At 40.5% G+C, this 22,478-nt stretch overlaps 1 protein-coding gene across 1 annotated transcript; it reads left to right on the top strand.

The window, feature by feature from the left end:
• Window positions 1-270: 270 nt before the first annotated feature.
• On the top strand, window positions 271-22,008 carry CCDC54 (coiled-coil domain containing 54; the record flags this gene model as incomplete). Its single annotated transcript, XM_079705270.1, is given in 10 exon segments — window positions 271-470; window positions 9,201-9,294; window positions 9,483-9,497; window positions 9,501-9,726; window positions 9,729-9,934; window positions 9,936-9,966; window positions 10,484-10,677; window positions 10,681-10,743; window positions 10,748-10,793; window positions 21,770-22,008. Coding segments are annotated over 10 exon segments (1,314 nt in total).
• Between the last annotated feature and the right edge of the window lie 470 nt (window positions 22,009-22,478).

Genomic DNA, 22,478 nt, shown 5'->3' with positions numbered 1-22,478 from the left:
TATAATCTTTAAAACTTTAAAGAAGATAGCTCCTTGGATATTGTAATCCAAAGTACTATACAGCATCATTACAAGTGAAAACCCAAACACTAAAACAGAAGTTTTCTTAAATAAGGCTCTACTAATATATTAACAGACCCAAATAAGACAAGACTGCAAACTGTACAGTATTCATAATTAGAAGTGAGAAAATTAACATTCTTCCGTTTTTACACTTTATGATTTCTGTATTTGTTTACATTTTAAATCCCTGTTTCCTATGTGATCACGATGTATTCCGTACCTTTTAATTTTCAGGGTTCCCTCAATGAAGTACAAAGCAATTCAGGAACAAGACAGAAAGTTAACACTGGGCAGCACTCATCATATAAAGATTTTCAAAAAGATCTGCTAAATGATATAAATTCAGTAAAACAGAAGTGTTTAAAAACTAACTCACTGGATTTATTCACTGGTTCCATTAAAGGAAGGTGAATGGTTAAGCAAAAGCACTTCTCTTTCGCTTTCTCTTCCTTTTTCGAGCCATTTATTTTAATGGCTACGTCAATTGTGCACATCAGGACTTATAAAGTACTGTAAAAAGAGTGTCAATCATCAGCTAAAGGGAGCAGAAGTTTAAAGGTAATATCTGAGAAGGGAAACCAAGAGGTGAACTTAAGAATTACAGAAACCGAGCAACCTAATATGATATATTACCAGGGAGAGCCAAGCATAACAGAAAGAACTGGAGGAAGATGACGGGGTGGAGACATTACATAAAATACTAATGTGTCCCCAGGGCTCTGGAACTAAATGGTGAAGAGTACGTCTAGATAAGCTGGAGAGAGTTCATTGTAAATTTGGAGTTCAGAATATAAGATGACATGAATAAAGAGATAAGTGCCTGTGTACCCAAGTTCATGACAAATGCATTCGCAGGCATTTCCACAGAGACTTGGAGAGTATGCTGATTACCTGCAGTTCCCTGGAGGCCTAAAAAACTTCATATGTTGCAGAGGGGCAGTATGCTGGGTACCTTAGTCACCTGTAGGATCAGTGCCATTAATACCACTGCTGTTACCATCATTTACCAGGATCTCTCTTATCCACCCCGTAGCTGTTTCCAGGTTCATAATTACCTCCATCTGCCTGATCTCAGTTTACCTCTCATGCCACTTAACTGTTTCAGGTCTTCAGGGAAGAAATTATTAAATCCCTATCCCAAAATGCTAAATGATCCCTCAGGAACTAAAAAAAGTTATCATAGATTACCCTTTTTTTTTTTTTTTTGCAGTACACGGGCCTCTCACTGTTGTTGCCTCTCCCGTTGCGGAGCACAGGCCCTGGACGCGCAGGCTCAGAGGCCATGGCTCACGGGCCCAGCATGTGGGATATTCCCGGACCAGGGTATGAACCCGAGTCCCCTGCATTGGCAGGCGGACTCTCAACCACTGCGCCACCAGGGAAGCCCCATAGATTACCTTTATGAAGCAAGCAATATGTTCCCTAGCCACCCATAGAAATAGGCGCAGGAGGGACCCGCTGGATACCTTGACAATCATTCACAAGTCCATAAATGCATGCATTCATTCATTCACTGAATAAAGATATACTGAGCACCAACTATATGTTAGGCTTTGTGACATTGGAGACACAGAGTTGAAAAGCAAGTCTCTCCCCTCAAGGAGCTCCCAGTCTAGAGAGGACATAGGCACACCAACAATAATGATACACTATGCTGCCGGCTACTGGGTAGGGACACAGAACAGGTCGGTGGCGCTGGTAAGATCACAGGGAGAATCAGAACAGGACAAGACAAGGAAAGTATTATCACGATGTCTCCTAAAGGATGGGTAGAAGTTTGACTGCAGAATAAATATATGGAGGGCCTCATGAGCCATAACTACTGAAGCCCAAGCACCTAGAGCCCATGCTCCGCAACAAGAGAAGCCACCGCAATGAGAAGCCTGTGCACCACAACAAAGAGTAGCCCCCGCTCGCCACAACTAGAGAAAGCCGCAGAGCAATGAAGACCCAATGCAGCCAAAAATAAATTAATTAATTTAAAAAAAAACAAAGGGCTTCCCTGGTGGCACAGTTGTTAAGAATCCACCTGCCAATGCAGGGGACACGTGTTTGAGCCCTGGTCCGGGAAGATCCCACATGCCACAGGGCAACTAAGCCCATGTGCCACAACTACTGAGCCTGCGCGCTACAGCCCGCGAGCCACAACTACTGAGCCCGCATGCCATAACTACTGAAGCCCGCACGCCTAGAGCCTGTGCTCCACAACAAGATAAGCCACCACAATGAGAAGCCCACGCACCACAACAAAGAGTAGCCCCTGCTCGCTGCAACTAGAGAAAGCCGTGCAGCAACGAAGACCCGATGCAGCCAAAAATTAATTAATTAATTTAAAATATATATATATATGGAGGGCATTCCAGAAAGAGACCACACAATTTTAGTTATAGTGAAACATTAAATTATCATTACCAATTATCAAAATTATCATTCCATCATTTCCTCAGAGGTGTTCATCATATTCTTTTTTGTTGTTATTATTCATTTTTCTGTGAGTTTTTATTTTTTTTAACATCTTTATTGGAGTATGATTGCTTTACAATGGTGTGTTAGTTTCTGCTTTATAACAAAGTGAATCAGCTATACATAAACATATATCTCCATATCTCCTCCCTCTTGGGTCTCCCTCCCACCCTCCCTATCCCATCCCTCTAGGTGGTCACAAAGCACCGAGCTGATCTCCCTGTGCTATGCAGCTGCTTCCCACTAGCTATCTATTTTACATTTGGTAGTGTATATAAGTCCAGGCCACTCTCTCACTTCCTCCCAGTTTACCCTTCCCACTCCCCGTGTCCTCAAGTCCATTCTCTACGTCTGCATCTTTATTCCTGTCCTGCCCCTAGGTTCTTCAGAACCATTTTATTTTTTTTTAGATGCCATATATATGTGTTAGCATACAGTATTTGTTTTTCTCCTTCTGACTTACTTCACTCTGTATGACAGACTCTAGGTCCATCCACCTCACTACAAATAACTCAATTTCATTTCTTTTTATGGCTGAGTAATATTCCATTGTAGATATGTGCCACATCTTCTTTATCCATTCATCTGTCAATGGACACTTAGGTTGCTTCTATGTCCTGGCTATTGTAAATAGAGCTACAGTGAACATTGTGGTACATGACTCTTTTTGAATTATGGTTTTCTCAGGGTATATGCCAGTAGTGGGATTGTTGGGTCGTATGGTAGTTCTAATTTTAGTTTTTTAAGGAAACTCCATACTGTTTTCCATAGTGGCTGTATCAATTTACATTCCCACCAATAGTGCAAGAGGGTTCCCTTTTCTCCACCTTATCCAGCATTTATTGTTTATAGATTTTTTGATCATGGCCATTCTGACTGGTGTGAGGTGATACCTCATTGTAGTTTTGATTTGCATTTCTCTAATGACATCATATTCTTTTGGCATTGGTTTCAAGTGATTTTTTAAAAATAAATTTATTTATTTATTTTTGGCTGCACTGGGTCTTCGTCACTGTGCGCGGGCTTTCTCTAGGTGCAGCGAGCGTGGGGTACTCTTCATTGTGGTGCATGGGCTTCTCATTGCAGTGGCTTCTCTTGTTGCAGATCACGGGCTCTAGGAGTGAGGGCTTCAGTAGTTGTGGCACACCAGCTCATTAGTTGTGGCTTGCAGGCTCTAGAGCGCAGACTCAGTAGTTGTGGCTCACGGGCTTAGTTGCTCCATGGCATGTGGGATCTTCCCGGACCATGGCTCAAACCCGTGTCCCCTGCATTGGCAGGCAGATTCTTAACCACTGTGTCACCAGGGAGGTCCTCATATGATTTTAAAGTGTTATCATAAACATTTATTGACACCACAGAATGGAAGTGGCCCCCTCATCTCATGTGTCACTCTAACCAGTTTGCTTTATCAATGTCACTTGGCTTTACCACTTCATGAAGCTGATAGTGTTGCATCACTGCATCAGGCTCTGCCTATCTCATAAACACCATACCTTTGTTTTCTGCTCCATCCCTGTCGTGATCTAGCACAACAGCTCTGATTTCACTCTCATTCTCTTCTACTCCTCATGGCTAGAAAGAAAGAAAAGAAGAAGAAAACAGCTTTGTTACTTTGTGTAACATTGGGTTAGAGCTCTCTCATTAATACATTCTTATCCCCATGGGTCAGACACCCTGGTCAAATCAGAAAGACCTTCATGGTTCCCGTTTTCTCAGTCTTTTATCTCACTCTGCATGTAACAAGTGATATTCAGGTGGGGGGGCCCAAGTTCTGGTAAACCTGGTCCTCAAATTTTGTGGGGGAAGAAGAAGACTTGCAATAATTTTTCATGGTCACAAGCACTAAGGGTACACGAGTAATAGTAGATGACTGTAGGTGTAACATAAAGGGTACAAATAATGCCCAAATGCTAGCAGGATAACTATAATTCTACCCCATTCTCTCCCAACTTGAAAAAGCATATTAAAAAAGATATAGATCGGGGTGATTTTATATAGATAATCAAGACTCTACCAGAGGGACTTCCCTGGTGGCACAGTGGTTAAAGTTTGCCTGTCAATGCAGGGGACACAGGTTTGAGCCCTGGTCCAGGAAGATACCACATGCCACGGAGCAACTAAGCCTGTGTGTCACAACTACTGAGCCTGCGCTCTAGAACCCACGAGCCACAACTACTGAGCCCACGTGCCATAACTACTGAAGCCAGCGTGCCTAGAGCCCGTGCTCCACAACAAGAGAAGCCACCACAATGAGAAGCTCATGCACTGCAACGAAGAGTAGCCCCCTCTCGCTGCAACTAGAGAAAGCCTGCACACAGCAACGAAGACCCAACGCAGCCAAAAGTTAATTAATTGATTAAATTAAATAAAGACTCTACCCTAGGGCCTTCCCTCGTGGTCCAGTGGTAAAGAATCCACCTTCCAATGCAGGGGATGTGGGTTCGATCCCTGGTCAGGGAACTAAGATCCCACATGCCACGGGGCAACTAAGCTCGTGAGCCACAACTACTGAGCTCACGTGCCTCAACTATAGAGCCTGCATGCCACAAACCACAGAGCCCATGCACCCTAGAGCCTGTGGGCCACAACTACAGAAGAGAAAACTCACATGCCACAACTAGAGAGAAGCCTGCACATCGCAACAATAGATCCCACATGCCTCAACTAAGATCCCGTGTGCTGCAACTAAGACCCGATGTAGCCAAATAAATAAATAAATCTTAAGGAAAAAAAAGAAGACTCTACCGTAATTAATTTATAGTTAACTTACTCAAACACCAGCATTTTAAACATAAATAAGATTATCTATTATTAGAGCCATCTCTCCATTGGTTATTACATGCCAGGCTGTCTGACACCATAGCTGGTTTTGCTAGCTATACTAGCTGTACTAGGAGACAGAATGCCAGTTTGTTTGGCCTTGTTTGCTGCATTCTGGTGTCCTAATCCAAATGCTTTATCTGCATTTGCAGATTTTGAACAGTGAGCAGCACATGCTTTATGTCTTGGTCATATGATGGTACAGTGGCCTCTTTATTGAAGGAGAGGAATAAAAGGCAGAGTGAGAGATGGGGAGAGCAGAGCTAAAGTTTAAAACTCCTCACCATTTCCTCTTTCATTTGAAAGGAGAGTAAGAAGAAGATGGTCAGAGAGGAGCAGGAAAAGAGTTTACAAAGATTGAGCACTGTTAATCCTCAAAACTACTCTATGGAATAGGTATTGTTATTATCCCATTTTACAGTCTTGTGAGAAGTTAGTAACTTGACTAAGAGCACAGAGTTAATAAATGGGAGGGCCTTGAACTCTAATTTTTCTGGCTCCAAATACCATTCCTTTAAAAGCCTGCCTCCTGAAGGACATTTTTCCTTGGTAAGAGTCAGTAACTAGGCTCCAGTCTGCCATGTTATTTTACTCCTAAATGGCTCCACGTCTCTGGCAGGAACATGAAGAGAGGGGGTCAGCTCATTTCCCGTTATTCATTCACATGCTGACTACTCTCACAACTTGACCCTGATCAACAGACTGGTATTCTCCCACTACAGCTTTTCACTGCCCAACAAGCCCCAAATAGGCTGAGGCTCCTTTCGTTAACATTAATAGGTAAGTAATTAGAAACCAGACAGGTTTATGTTTGCATCAAATCTACTAGATTAATTTTTGTTTTATAAAAATAATCAGTATACATAAATATTTTTAGTTGAAAATTTTTAAGTCTTTTTTTTTATTACAGTTGTTATACTTTTACTACAATAAGGCAAGAATAACCTCTAAATGTTCATGTTTACTTTCTCGAATTAGAGATAGTTTAACTTCTAAAGTCTTTACAAAGTTCTGCTTCAATTAGCTTTGATAAATAAGCAAAAAATTAGTTTTTTCATATTTCTAAAAATTTAATCAAAATGAGTTTTTTAAATAGATATATAGTGTATTTTTTCTAAAAAGTGAAATGTCTATCTTTCTCTTGAGTTGACAAATATATATTTTTATTGTATTTGTTTGTGTGGCAGTAGAGGAAAAACACATGGACCCTGGAGCTAGAATGTGAGGATTTGAAATTTGACTCTGCCCATTTTTTAGCAGAAAAGAAAATTATTTGACTTCTATGAATTACAGTTAAATAAGCTAATATTTAGAACAATGTCTGGTATGCAGCCAATAAGACTTAGCTGTTATTAACCCGAAGGGAGTATTTGCTACAAGCAATCCCTCTAATTTAACTGGGAATTCCTGTAAAGCAAGAATACCTAATCGACAAATTGCCTCCAAATGTAATGAAATTTTAATACTAATTTAACAATTAATGACGATGATATAACAGTACACTTTGGAGATATTTAATTAAACATTTATTGTTTCAATCTTGCAGATTTTAGTATTCCGAGCCCAATTTTTTTTTTCCCTTTCTGGCTCTAAAATATTTATTTTTATTGGTTCCTTGAAATTTCATAGGTCCTAAGCACCGTGTCTGTAGTGCTTGATGGATAAAATGGCCTTGGCCAAGGTAAATGGGACAGCTTTGAACACTACCTTTTCTGGCTCCAAATATCTTTCTGTGATAGGAACATTTTTTCTCAGCAAGAGTTTGGAAAGGTTTCTAGAAGTTTCGGAAAAGTTACTAAAGAAGGATTCAAAGATAGGACAGTAAAGCAAAATCCCAGATATCACTGATGAGCCAAAATTCTTAAATTACTTTTGCCTAAATTCAGAGTTTATATCAAAACCTAGGCTGAAGCTGGCCCTGCATTTAAGCATAAATATGAGAAAGAGTGATTTAGAAGAGGGTTGGAACTGGCACTGATCCAAGAAGGAATATCTTCTTTAATAAAGTGGGACTACACCTTGACAGACATGGTTATCATGTCATTTTAATTTTCCAAATTGCCTTGCAAAAGCAAGGGTGGGTAAAACTGATACCTTAGCACAAGCCAAGGCAATGGCACTAAGCTACCAATAGTGATTGTATTCTTCACCTCCACTCAGAGAGAGAAAAAAAAAAAAAGAATGCATACAAGAAAAAGCCAGTTTAGCTCTAGAATGTCCCTGATGAAGCAGTAAAAAGTTTACATTTTATTAAATCTCAACCTTCAGTATGTCTTTTTAATATTAAATGTGATGTAATGAGAAGTACACATGAAGTACTTCTGCTGCTTACAGAAATATAATGGTTGTCTCCAGGAAAAGTACTTATTTGAGTTACAAACTGAAGTAGCTGCTTTTTTCATGGGATATCATTTTGAAAGAAAAACTGGCAGTAAACTATGGTATTCATATTTGGGTATTTGACAAGCATTTTTGCAAAAAAAAAAAAAAGGATATAGAGAACCTGTCACTTCAAGAGAAACAACTAACAAGCTTAATAAATTTCAAGCTTTTCAAGCTAAAATTAGAATTTCGGAAAATTTTATCTGCCACCATGAGCTTGGCCTCTTGCCAATACTCAAAGACTTTTCTGGTGAGACTGGTGGTGATATTAATGAATGTGATATTTTGATATTATATAATAAAATGAGTTACCATTTGAAAGATCTGCATAATTCAGTGAATCATTATTTTCCAAATGACCAACGCATGATATTACACATCTATTAAAAATGGAAGATAGACCAATGAATTTTAAGGTAACAGTATTATTCTGTTGTAAGATTACACATTGCACTTACCTTTTAATCAATTATCATTTGTCAAATTTTGGTGGAGTAGCAAAGAATAAAAACCTCAATGATCTGAAAAGACCATTAAAATACCCTCTCCATTTATATAATCTCTGTGAGGCCATAATATCTTCATATACTTCAACCAAAACAACATATCACAACAGATATAATGCAGAAGCAGATATGAGAATAGAGGTGTCTTCTATTAATCCAGGTATTCCAGGTATTTAAAATATTTGCAAATATGTAAACAATGCCACCCTTTTCACTATTTTTTTCTTTTGGAAGATATAATTATTTTTTCATAAAAATATGTCATTTATGTTAACATGTTATGGGTTTATTTTTTAAATAAATTAATATCTTAAGACTTTCTTAGTTTTAATCTCTAATATGGAATATCAATTGATATAACTCACATAAACAACAGTTCTTCAGTGTTCAATTTTTACGAGTGAAAAAGAGTCCTGGACCAAAAATTTTGAGAATTACTGCCCTAAGGTTAAATATATTCTAAGCCAGCAGCCATTTTGACATCAGCATCATGTCAGCCTATGAGGGATTCCATGCAATTGCCCATTATTTCACAGAGCTCTCCAGTTGGACCACCCTGTAAGAAGCTAATCATCGAAGGGTGCCTACTATTGCCCTTGATGTTCTCCATAGGGCGTTCTAGGATGCCACCAGAAAAATAGTAAGAGAAAGACCGTTTCATTCTGACATTGTTTCTTTCTTTAATTTTGGTCAGGTTTCCCAACACCTTGTCTCTTGTTTCATTATGAAAGATGTACAAACTTCACACCAAAAGGATAAATGCTGGGGCTTCCCTGGTGGCACAGTGGTTGAGAGTCCACCTGCCGACGCAGGGGACACGGGTTCGTGCCCCAGTCAGGGAAGATCCCACATGCCACAGAGCGGCTGGGCCCATGAGCCATGGCCGCTGAGCCTGCGCGTCCGGAGCCTGTGCTCCGCAACGGGAGAGGCCACAACAGTGAGAGGCCCGCGTACTGCAAAAAAAAGGGTAAATACTGCTGCTGGGCAGATGTGGTATTCAAATTTCTCCAGGATCAGACAATCTCTTAAAAATGCTTACCAGAACAGGGAGATCATCTGGGTGCTTTGTGGCCACCTAGAGGGGTGGGATAGGGAGGGTGGGAGGGAGACGCAAGAGGGAGGAGATATGGGGATATATGTATATGTATAGCTGATTCACTTTGTTATAAAGCAGAAACTAACACACCATTGTAAAACAATTATACTCCAATAAAGACGTGAAAAAAAAAAGCTTACCATACATGTAAGAACCAGCACCCAGATTAAACTAGATATCCAACTATGATTTCCTATGATTGTGATCAAGATGACGTAAACGCTGATGAAGAAGTGAATGTTATAGTAATGCTCCAAGATATTAAAACTGCCCAGATTGAAATCCTCAGGCAAGTGACTGACATTGTGGGTCCAGCACCAAAAATCCAGGAAAGGACTGACTTTTATCCGAAGCAAATGGAGGTACTGGAAACCAGAATGAATGTTAGTGAAGACAGTGCACAATAACTAAAGATATCTTCTCTCTGAAGGAAGACATTGATGCTTTAAAGAAAAAGGTGACAGAATTGGAAAACCAGAATTCTTGCTCCAATATACATTGTTTAGAGGTTCTGGATAGAGAAAAGGATAAAGAGATCATAGAACTTCTTCACAAACTCATACAACCAGAAACTTTGAAGAACACACTGGCCTCTACAGACTCCTGAAATCTCAGCAGAACCAGAGAAAGTGCCCAGTTATCCCAAGCCCACTGATCATCTTGAGGAATAAACAATTTCTCCCCAAATTAAAGCTCTGAAGAGGGCCTCCCTGGTGGCGCAGTGGTTGAGAGTCCGCCTGCCGATGCAGGGGATACGGGTTCGTGCCCCGGTCTGGGAGGATCCCATATACCGCGGAGCGGCTGGGCCCGTGAGCCATGGCTGCTGGGCCTGTGCATCCGGAGCCTGTGCTCCGCAACGGGAGAGGCCACAACAGTGAGAGGCCCGCGTACCATAAAAAAAAAAAAAAAAAAAAAAAAAAAAGCTCTGAAGAAAAGTAATCATTAAAATGCCTTAAGGGGCTTCCCTGGTGGCGCAGTGGTTGAGAGTCCGCCTGCCGATGCAGGGGACACGGGTTCGTGCCCCGGTCCGGGAAGATCCCACATGCCGCGGAGCTGCTGGGCCCGTGAGCCGTGGCCACTGAGCCTGCGCGTCCGGAGCCTGTGCTCCACAACGGGAGAGGCCACAACAGTGAGAGGCACCCCCCCACCAAAAAAAATGCCTTAAGAAGCTTTCAAAAAGCAAAGTCAAATATTTGTATTTACCCAGACTTTAATACATGGATCAAGCTAACTTTTGTCCGTAGAGGAAAGTGGAGATTTTTCCTCAGTGCAACCAAGTTAGAGAAATTCATCCAGTGGCTTCTTTGTAGGCCAGCCATCCCTCCTGAGGAACCACTAGTCATAACCTAGGGATATCGTCCACTCACTGGGCCTATTGTAAGCTTGACCACAATCTGTCTCTCTGTTTTCAACTATATTTAGTCTTTTTGGTTCCTCAAAAGAGGAAGTAACTCGACTACAGAGTAATTTTCTGCTTTGCTTGGTACAAAATAAATGTAACCTGGCCATTCCAAGCATTCACACATCTTTGTGGTTGCTGTGAACTCCTTGATAGTTAGCTCACTATGGGTTGGCTGTCTGCAAAGTTTCTTTACGTCTACAGTAAGTTGAGGCATATCATCCCATTGGACAATCGTGATGCATTTTCTGTCAAGTTTCTTGTTTTCTCAAAGGCAATTCATGAGGACTCCTCCAGCGCCCATTTCATAGATAATTGGAGGCAAAGAATAAAGGGGTCAAAGGAATGAGAAACACATTTAGTAGCCCTCGCGTCAGTTTTCTATGCATTCTTATCTTAGTGACCTTTGCAGATAAGATTCATGATACTAGAAACAGACTCTACTAACAAAATTTTAAACAGCATAGAGTGAAAAAGATACCCACTGTTAAGGTTACTAAAGTTACAGCTATAAAAAATGAAAGGCACTGAAAGGACAAGTTATTGCCAGGAAAATATTTATTCCAAAAATGGGATTTTTCTTTCAACTTCAACTTTGTCTCTATCAAACAATTGGAAAAGGGGGAAAGGTGACTATGGTATTGCGGTTTTATTTTTACATTTTCATGAAATGAGACAAATACCATATCTTGTAGGTTTGAGACAGAGGAAAAGGGAAAATCTGAGGCGGCATTCGTGAACTAAGTTAAATCTCAATCTCAACACTATACCACCATAGATTCTTATATGACAGCCTTTGTTTGTTTGCATGAACCATATACTACATATCCAGGGTGTGTGCTTCATTTTTGGACATAATAGATGGTTGCCACTGTAATGTAATTTTTCTAAATATCATGCAAATTAACTGCAAAAAAAATGTTTTCCTCACCACTAAGTTAGTAAACGAAATCTACCAATAGTCAGTCATATGCTGTTAAACTACAAATATCCTTGGAAAATGTACTATTTTAAACTATTCTCAGCTAATCATTTGAAATGAGGGCTTCAGCAGTTAGCTAAGAACAACTCAGTTTCAAATGAGGAAAAAGGAACTAAGGTGAGTATAGAGGAAACAAAGGGAGAAGTAGGATAAGAAGACACATCATCTGGTGCCAGTCTGGTCATAATTATACATTACAACTTTTTCATTTACAAATGCAGTTTATTTGATCCTTATTTACAAATGTACAGATAAGATGTGCACATAACTTTTAAAATATGTCACTATGTGATAGGGGCAACATGGATGATCTTATCATATACCTACTTAAAGCAAGGCTATCTATTAAATGGGTTTGTTTTCAATGGGTTAACAGTGCCAACAAAGTAAAGTATCGTTTTGGTAAAGGCACCAGCAAACTCTATGTCTGTATTGACCATCAGCGATATCCATAAAGAACAGCTGAGCTCTAGCTGGGCACACTGGTTGTGACCTTCGCATCAGAGTAACTAGGGAAGGTCGGCCATGACACAGGCAAATGACATTACAAGTGGCTACTGGGAGAGTAAAAAGTGACTCAACTGGTATTTGCCTGGGTAACCTGAGCCTCTATATTAATGCACATTTTCACTTTTTCTGCCCTATGTTCCCCCTTTGCACTTGCTTAATGTTTCTAGAGAGGCAAAGAGTTTAGGAAAAGAGCCTGGAATCAGAAGACCTTAGTTCTGAGCAGTCTTAAATTCTACACTTGCAAGCTTTATTATTTCGTCTCAAGTACCTTTGTTTTGTCATCTATAAAAAGGGAATCATTATATTCATTTAATAAATATTTCTTCAGTGTTTGCTAATAGCAAGGGATAGTGGAGGGTAAAAGAAAAAGTAGAAGACATTCCCTGTACTGTAGACACATAACATCGAATGGCACAAACAAAACACATACACACAACTCAAAGGCACGATAGATGGGGATGGGCAGCAAAGAACAATATAAAAAGTGCTCCTGGTATCAGAGGAGAAAGAGGGCTGATGAGCCTTGTAGTAAGGAGGTAAGGTGAGGAGGAGATGGAGAGGGCAGTGTACAGAAAAACAAGAGCACAGGAGTGGAGCCAGTAGGGAACGTGGGAAATAAAAGCCACCAAGCATTTCATAAATGTAAAGTACTGACAGGCTATCATTTTAACTGTTCTATGGATCTCATTTTTCTCTTCAGGGATCCCCACCATGTTCATTTTAACCTGTTTTTCACCTACATAAGCATGTTAGAGAAGGAGAAAGTGAGAGGTACACTACATGATTTTCTCAGGATCTCAAACTTCCCCAAAAGATGACTGTTTTACCCTGTTAATTCACATTCGTTTCCTGTGAGGAAAGAGAATTTTGCTCTTGAGTCAAATACTTATTATCATCACTTAGATGAGATCTCACACGACTCATTAAAATTGTAACTCAAGTTGAAACTACATGTGAGCAAATAGTTTTTCCCCAGTCCTTGCTTTCAAATCCACCTGCCTCTCAGCCTACGCACCTCCAACCCACCTGCCTGGCTCAGAGGAAGTGATGCCTCTCTTATCCACCTTCCTCCTCCAGTGGCTCATAGGGTCTTCATCAGCTAGTCCTGTCCTTTCCTCCCTGTTAATCACCACCTCCCAGTTCCTTGTGCTCAGCTTTCACAAGTATATGTCTGCCTTGTCCCTGCGTCCCCTCTTCTCTTGCTGATCTCTCGTCATCCTCTCTGATGAGAGGCCCACCCTCCCGTCCCTACCTCCTCCTCTCTCACGCTTTCCACAGCTCTTAGAATCATGTCTTCCATGCTCTCTCTTCTGGCCCTCTTCCCATCACTCTGGCAGATCCTCCTCAGTCTCTTAGATGATTCCTCTGTCACTAGTCATTCCCTTAAAATACTGATGCTTCACTTTACTTTACTCACTCCCAAATCAAAGGACTCCTAACCCAGCCTTTCCTGAGACATCTTAAGCTTTAGTTCCAAGTCATCTTCTCTACTTGGATGAGTGTCAAACTCTTTATTTTCTAAAATTACCATTAATAGCACTTCCTTCTTCTGACTCAAACCCATTTCTCTTCCAGTATCCTTTTTGTTAATGGCATGACAGTGCAAGCTATCCACAGCACCAGATTGGAAATTACTCTCATCTCCTCCCTTACTTGATGTATTAATCATCAAATCTTTCCCTGTTTTATCTCCCAACAGTTCATGGAATCCATCCTCTATCTCTGTCCCCACTTCTGTTTTGGTTCAAGCCATAATATCTCTATATGACTGAAAAGTTTTCCTGCTTGGTATCCCAGCCTCCACAATGTCCACAGTCCAATCCTAATAGGGTAATTTTTTATGAAACAAAGATAATTTTTAAATTTATCTCTTATTGAGGTAACACTGGTTTATAATGTTACATAAGCTTCATGTGTAAAACATTATATTTCTACTTCTGTATACCCTACAGCGTGCTCCCCACCAAAACTTTAGTTTCCATCCATCACCATACAGTTGAGACCCTTTACCCATTTTGCCCAGTCCCTTCTGGTAACTACTGCTCTGTTCTCTGTATCTGTGTGTTTGTTTGTTTTTGAATTTTATTTTATTTATTTATTTTTTATACAGCAGGTTCTTATTAGTTATCTCTTTTATACATATTAGTGTATACATGTCAACCCCAATCTCCCAATTCATCACACCACCACCACCCACCCCCCGCCGTTTTCCCCCCTTGGTGTCCATATGTTTGTTCTCTACATCTGTGTCTCTATTTCTGCCTTGCAAGCCGGTTCATCTGTACCATCTGTGTGTTTGTTTTTGTTTGGTTTCATTTGTTCATTTATTTTGTTTGTTTGTGATTCCACAGGCTGGAAAAAGCCAACTAGAAAGCTTTATTTTTTTTCCTTCCAGTTTTATTGATATACAGCGTTGTTTAAGGTATATAACATAATGATTTGACACATATACATCATGAAATGATTACAATAAGTTTAGAGAACATCCATCACCTCATACAAATACAAAATTAAAGAAAAAGAAAAAATATTTTTTCGTTGTGATGAGAACAACTTTCATATATAACATACAGTAGTGTTAATTATATTAATCGTGTTATACACCACATCCCTAGTCCTTTTTTGTCTTATGTAACTGGAAGTTTATACCTTTTGACCACCTTCATCCAATTCCACCTCCTCCCACCCCCTGCCTCTGGTAACCACAAATCTTTTTCTATAAGTTTGTTTGTTTTTTGAAGTACAATTGACCTACAACACTATGTTAGTTCCCGGTATAAAACATGGTGATTCGATATTTCTATACATTACAAAATGATCACCATGATAAGTCTAGTTGCCACCTGTTCACCATAAAAAGATATTACATTGTTATTGACTATATATTGACTATACTCCCCATTCTGTACATTTCACTCCCATGACTCATTTATTTTGTAACTGAAAGTTTGTACCTCTTAATTTCCCTCATAGTTTGTACCTATTTCACTCATCCCCCATACCCCTCCCCTCTGGCAGCTACCTGTTTGTTCTCTGTATCTGTGACTCTGTTTCTGTTTAGTTATGTTTGTCCATTTGTTGTGTTTTTTAGATTCCACATATAAGTGAAATTCTCTGACTTATTTGACTTAGCATAATGGACCTTCTAGGTCCACCTATGTTGTCGCAAATGGCAAGGTTTCATCTTTTTATGGCTGAGTAGTATTCCACTGTGTATATATATATACCATATCTTCTTTATCCATTCATCCACTCATGGGCACTTTGGTCACTTCCACATATTGGCTATTGTAAATAATGCTTCAATGAACATAAGGTTTGCATATATCTTTTCAAATTAATGTTTTCATATTCTTTGGATAAATACGCAGAAGTGGGATAGCTGGATCATATGGTAGGTCTATTCTTAATTTTTTGAGGAATTGTCACACTGTTTTCCATAGTGGGCACCAATTTATGTTCCCATCAACAGTGTATGAGGGTTCCCTTTTCTCCACATCTTTGCTAACACTTGTTATTTCTTGCCTTTATAATAGGCATGAAGCAATATCTCATTGTAGTTGTTTTTGTTTGTTTTTTGGTTTTTGTTTTTTTTTTTTTTTGCGGTACGCAGGCCTCTCACTGTTGTGGCCTCTCCTGTTGCGGAGCACAGGCTCCGGACGTGCAGGCTCAGCGGCCATGGCTCACAGGCCTAGCCACTCCGTGGCATGTGGGATCTTCCCGGACCGGGGCACGAACCCGTGTCCCCTGCATCGGCAGGCGGACTCTCAACCACTGCGCCACCAGGGAAGCCCTGTTTTTTGTTTTTTGCGGTATGTGGGCCTCTCACTGTTGTGGCCTCTCCCGCTGCGGAGCACAGGCTCTGGACGCACAGGCCCAACGGCCATGGCTCACGGGCCCAGCCACTCCGCAGCATGCGGTATCCTCCCGGACCGGGGGCACGAACCCGTGTCTCCTGAATCAGCAGGCAGACTCTCAACCACTGCGCCACCAGGGAAGCCCCTCATTGTAGTTTTGATTAGCATTTCCCTATTAACTGGTGATGCTGAACATCTTTTCATATGACTATTGGCCATCTGTGTGTCTCCTTTGGAAAAAATGTTTATTCAGGTTCTCTGCCCATTTTTGAATCAGGTTGTTTGTGCAGGGTCTTTTTTGTTGTTGTTGTTATTGAGTTGTATGACTTCTTTATATATTTTGGATATTAACCCCTTAACAGATATATGATTTACAAATATCTTTTCCCATTCGGCACGTTGTCTTTTCATTTTATTGATGGTTTCCTTTGCTGTGCAGAAGCTTTCTAGTTTGATGTAGTCCCATTTGTTTATATTTGCTTTTCCATTGCCTAAGGACACACATCCAGAAATATATTGCCAAGACCACTGTCAAAGAGAGGGTGGTTTTTTTTTAAACAAAAAGTTCTAAAATATTTTATTCTTTCTCATAGTGAAGAGAATAAAATCCAAATTTCTTAGCAGAGCCTACGCTCTTTCCATCCTGAATTTTTACCTTTGGAAGGCAGTGTTCCATAGTGGTAAAGCACAATGGCTATGGTGTCAGACTCGCCTGATTCAAGAGCTGGCTCTGTCACTCACTAGCTGTGTGACTTTGGAATTAAGTCAAAGTGTAAATTCCTGAAGCCTTAATATCCTTATTCCAAAATAAGAATAATAATCATAGATTGTTGCCAGGAATAATGATGATTGTTATATGAAGCTCTTAGCAATCTAATTGACATACAGTAAGTATAAAATAAATGGTATTTATTAATAAATTACCTCTTCATCCTCATCCTTCCATGATAATTTTACATGCAAACCACCACCAGCCACATGAAATGTCTTGCAGATTTTTTCAAATCTTGTATCTTTGTACTTGGTGCCCCTACTGCCTTGGATGTCTTTCTTTTATCTAGCTGATAAGCAACAATTCGTCATTTGAGTCTCAACTCAAATATTTTTTCTCTAAGACACCTCCCTGACTCTTATTCTCTACCTCAGTCTCTCTGTAGCAGAAACTGGGGACTCCCAAAACACCCCTGCCAGTGTTGCCATTGATTTTATATACATATAATATATATTGTCATTTTGTGCTCACATGTCTCTTTCATAAAAATTTGAGCTTTTTATCTTTTTAAATTAATTAATTAATTAATTAATTTACTTTTGGCTGCATTGGGTCTTCGTTGCTGCACAGGCTTTCTCTAGTTGCGGCGAGCGGGGTCTACTCTTCGTTGCGGTGCGCAGGCTTTTCATCGTAGCGGCATCTCTTGTTGTGGAGCACAGACTCCAAGTGCGCCGCGGGCTTCAGTAGTTGTGGCTCGCGGGCTCTAGAGCTCAGACTCAGTAGTTGCAGTGAACGGGTTTAGTCGCTCCATGGCATGTGGGATCTTCCTGGACCAGGGCTCAAACCCATGTCCCCTGCATTGGCAGGCAGATTCTTAACGACTGTGCCACCAGGGAAGTCCCAACTTTGAGCTTTTTATGTTAAAGATAGAAACTTACCTGTTTATCTTAAACACCATAATCAGTTTTACTGATAGGTAAATATTTTTGAATTAAGAAAAAGCAAAGAAAGCACCATTTTCTCTACAAAAAGAGTGGGTATAACAAGATGAATGGTTATAATGTATATGTCAAACATGAAAACCATTGCACATTCACCAAAATGTCTCAAACCATTCTTGTGGCTATCATATTAAGCACAATTATTGGATAGGCAGTGCTTGACAGTGAAAAGAGCAATAACATTCAAAGCAGAACAGTCTTTATTTACTGAACATTTATTATGTATCAGGCACTGTGCTAGGAGCTGAGTATACAATGGTGAACTTCATAACTATGTGATTTTGGCAAATTCCTTAAGCCTGTATTCTTCAGTTTTCTCAACTCTAAATTTGTATCGTAAGACTGTTGTATTAATTAAATGAGACCATGTGTATAAACTGCCCAGAACAGTGCCTGACTTAGTAGATACTTAATAAATGGTAGTCATTTCCTTCCTCCTCTAAGCTAGAGGTTAAAAAAGGGCATGAAGGTGAACAGGGATGGACCCTGTCTAGATGAGCTCCCATTAGAACTCTGCCTCCTTTCATCAACCATAAAGGACTCCAGACAAATAATGAACCAAGTGACAGGCTGAATACAAAAGCTCCAAACCAACTCTTGACTCCCTCAACCAAAGATAGTGTGATAAGAATAAGATAGGGTGTGAAGGCTCTCCTCCTGCTCTGGGCATTCAACAAATATGCCATCATTTGTAACAGCCATTCGCCAACCTTTAATTGCACACTATAAAAATAAACATCAGAGAAAAGTATTGGGGTGGGGCGTGGGAGTGGGGAAGAGACTCAGTTTAAGATAAATAATTTGGTTCAGTTGGGAATATTTGCTAGCATAGACACAGACATTAGAGCAACCTATTTATTCAAAAACTGCATTCACCAACATTTACTGAAATGTGACTCTATGCCAGGAACTAGCTGAGCTAGATGTGAAGCAAAAGAGATGAAAATTACATATATTTTCTTTTCCTTTCCTGAAAAAGGAACATACTTTTCAATAGTGCTCTCTCCAGTTGCCAATTATTTTGGTCCATTGCTTCGATTTGGAGTAGAAAACCACATGCTTCATTTAAAACTTAATTTTGTTTTGTCACAGGACACAACTCAAGTCTCATTAGGAAAAGACATTGCTATCCCTAAAAGTAACATTTTAAGGTTAATTCTTCAAGTCATAAAAATGCAACCTTTTCTATATGCATCCAAAATGTAGACAGTCCCTAACATATCAATAGATTATGCTTCAAAACTTCATTTGTAAATCTGCTGAATACAATTCAAAATACATATTACAAAGAAACAGTACTAGAGTTGGATTTGGGGCCAACCTGTAAAAGTCGACTGAACTACAATACACCTGAGATATCGGTACTCATTAAACTATAGAGCCAAGCTTGTGTGTGTTCTCATGCCAAAGTGTATTCAGGAAAGTAACAAGAGCAGTATCCTGACAGCTGGATCAGGGTCCCCACTTCTGATAGTAGAGTGAAGATTTCACAGACTGATGGTACTAGGAGGACACCCTGGGGAACTAGGAGACAAAGGGCAGGATCCAAATGGGGACCAATGCAGGAACTCTAAGGATGCAAAGCTGAGATGGGGAGTTCTTGGGCAGGGGAGACAAGTGCTCCATGTGGCTCCTAAAAATCTAGTCCAGGGAATAAGGACTGAAGCGGGGCCAGGGTCATCTTTTACAGTGATGGATTGAAAGCTGAGATAGAAGGGAGAGGGTTTTTTGTTTGTTTGGTTTGTTTTTTTTGTGGTACGCGGGCCTCTCACTGTTGTGGCCTCTCCCGTTGCAGAGCACAGGCTCCGGACGCACAGGCTCAGTGGCCATGGCTCACGGGCCCAGCCACTCCGCGGCATGTGGGATCCTCCCGGACCGGGGCACGAACCCGCGTCCCCTGCATCGGCAGGCGGACTCTCAACCACTGCGCCACCAGGGAATCCTCCGAAGGGAGAGGGTTTTTACATGTAAAGCACTTGGCATAATTCTTGGTACATGGTGGTGTTCAATAAATGGTGATGGAGATATTGGAGATGGTGAGGTAGAGGCAAAACCTGTAGGCTTTTCTCCCTCATTTGTCTTTTAGAATACAATCTACTTAGAGAACAACTGTATTGGTGAGAAACATGGAACTCCAAGCCTTTCTGAACTATGAAATATTAGTGGCCAGTGGAGTTAGTGGAGCAGGGCAGTGGCTGGACCAATGCAAGTCGGAATGTTGCTCTTGTAAGGCTCTTGTGACAAAGATAGGATAAGTTTGCATAGCCCCTCATCCTTCCCCTTCCCCAGCCCACTCTTTTCACCTAAAGCTTGAGGTGGAAGAGTGTATGGCGTGGGGACATGCACCCCAGACAGAGGCAGAGTCAAGAAAGAGGGGAAGGACAAGGAAAAGAAAAAAGAAAACTCCCAATAGGAGTGAAAAACACTCCTGAGGTTCTGGTGCAGCCCTTCATACAATAAGGATATTCCCACCAGGCAGAAGTAAGGCACTACACCATGTGTTCTGAAAATACTTTAGAAAAAAAACCAAAAAAACAGGCAGTGCCTCCACAGGCAGTTAAATCAAATGTGATGGTCATCCTTTTTCTACTTTGGGTTACATTTTAGCTCTAAAGAATCTGCAAAGCTTCCAGGAACAGCTCTCCACAGGACTTTTCTAATCTTTTCCTTTAGTCAAGGATCCCACCTATTTTTAGCCATTTCTTCTCTCCCCAGCTCTTATCGAAGCTAGGAAATGAAATGCATGAAAATGTGCCCAGGTGATAGTGTGATTCTGATGATGTATTCTTTCTACCAGTCCTTTCAGAAGGGGTGCTCTCATGAGACAATACCCCAATGGAAGGTGTGACACGTATTTTGGATATCAGAAAATTGAAATATGCGTGTCACTCTTATTTATAGTGACCCTCAGTCAACTTATCTTTGCCAACTATAAAGATACTAATTGCTTGATGTACAGGTTGTAATTGGATCACAGCCATCAGCGATATGGTTATTTGTTGTTATAGAAATATTAACAAAATTATGCCTAAGGCAGTCTAATTAGAAGAGCACCATCAGTGACCCAACTGGCATTTTCAATATGTTATCTAACAGGTATGATCAGAAGACAAGTCAGAGCTAACTTAATGAAGTTTCTGATCAGAGGCTGCTCTGAAGACAGTGAGTTATTGAAGGAGACAAAGAGGAATTGATGAGTGGCAGATTCATGCAGGCTATTTGAGGACAAAAAAAAGCAATGGAATTTACTAGATTCAATCTTGTTGGAAGGCATGACAAATGTTTCCTTCCTTCTCAGCAGCAGGATACCAAAGTCGTAAAAGTTATCTATGAAAGGAAGCCTAAAGATTATCTAGTTCAGTGATATTCAAGTGGGTTTTAAAAAATCTCCTGGGAGACCAATATCATGACATATCCGTGAGTCAGGGGGCATAAACTTATCGCTACCCCATTTGAGAATCATGACTATATAATGGAATAGTATAATATAGGGACTAAGAACAAACACCTAGATATTAGATAGGCCTGAATTAATAAGGGATATGTTATTCACTAGTTGTGTAACCTTGCTGAGTTTTTAAAATTTTCTAAGCCAATTTCCTTGTCTCTAAATTGGGGATAATAATAAAATATAATGCAAAATCATGTGCTGAGAATGAAATGAGGAAAAGTGCTTAACTCGGCATCTGACACATAGTAAGTACTCAATAAATATAACTTGTGATGGTTAATTTTGTGTGTCAACTTGACTAGGTTAAGGGATGTCCACATAGCTGGTAAAACATTTCTGCATGTGTCTGTGAAGATATATCCAGAAGAGATTAGCATTTGAATCTGTAGACTAGGTAAAAAAGATTTCCCTCCCCAAAGCACTGGGCATCAACCAATCTGTTGACAGCCTGACTAAAACAAAAAGGTTGAGGAAGGGTGCATTTCCTCTCTGCTGGAGCTAGACCATTCATCTTTTCCTCATCTTAGACATCAGCACTCCTGGCTTTTGGGCCTTTGGCCTTGGACCAGGACTTACACCCTCAGCCCTCCAGTTCTTGGGCCTTAGGACTCAGACTAGGACTTATACCACTGGCTCCCCTGGGTTCTCAAGCCTTCAGGTTTGGACTGGAGGTATACCATCAGCTTTCCTGGGCCTCCAGTTTGAAGGTGGCAGATCATGGGACTTCTCAGCCACCATAATTGCATTAGCCAATCGCTCACAATAAATCTCTTCCTATGTATCTATCCTACTCATTCTGATTCTCTGCAGAACCCGAATACATACTCTACTACTATTACTATTGAATAGCAACTATCCAGTATGTTGAGGCAGAAAAAGACTGAGGACCAAAATATTAGTCCAACTCACTCAAGAGGAACCTGAGATCCAGAGGTAGAAGTGACTTGCCTAAAGTTACCCAGATTAGAAGAGCCTGGACCAGATTCCAGATGGTGGGTCTGGTGCCCTTCAGGCCACAGTGAATTCTTGCATTCTGACAGATAAAAGAATACCAAGAGGGACTTCCCTGGTGATCCAGCAGTTAAGACTACACACTCCCAGTGCAGGGGGCCCAGGTTCAATCCCTGGTCAGGGAACTAGATCCCGCACACCACAACTAAAGATCCCGCGTGCCGCAACTAAGACCCAGCAAAGCCAGATAAATAAACATTAAAAAAAAAAAAAAAGAAGAAGAAG

This window comes from Hyperoodon ampullatus (assembly GCF_949752795.1).
Source record: "Hyperoodon ampullatus genome assembly, chromosome: 5".
Classification (NCBI taxonomy): Eukaryota; Metazoa; Chordata; class Mammalia; order Artiodactyla; family Ziphiidae; genus Hyperoodon; species Hyperoodon ampullatus.
Note: the sequence above shows the minus strand (reverse complement) of the source record. Positions and strands in the feature narration are given on the sequence as shown.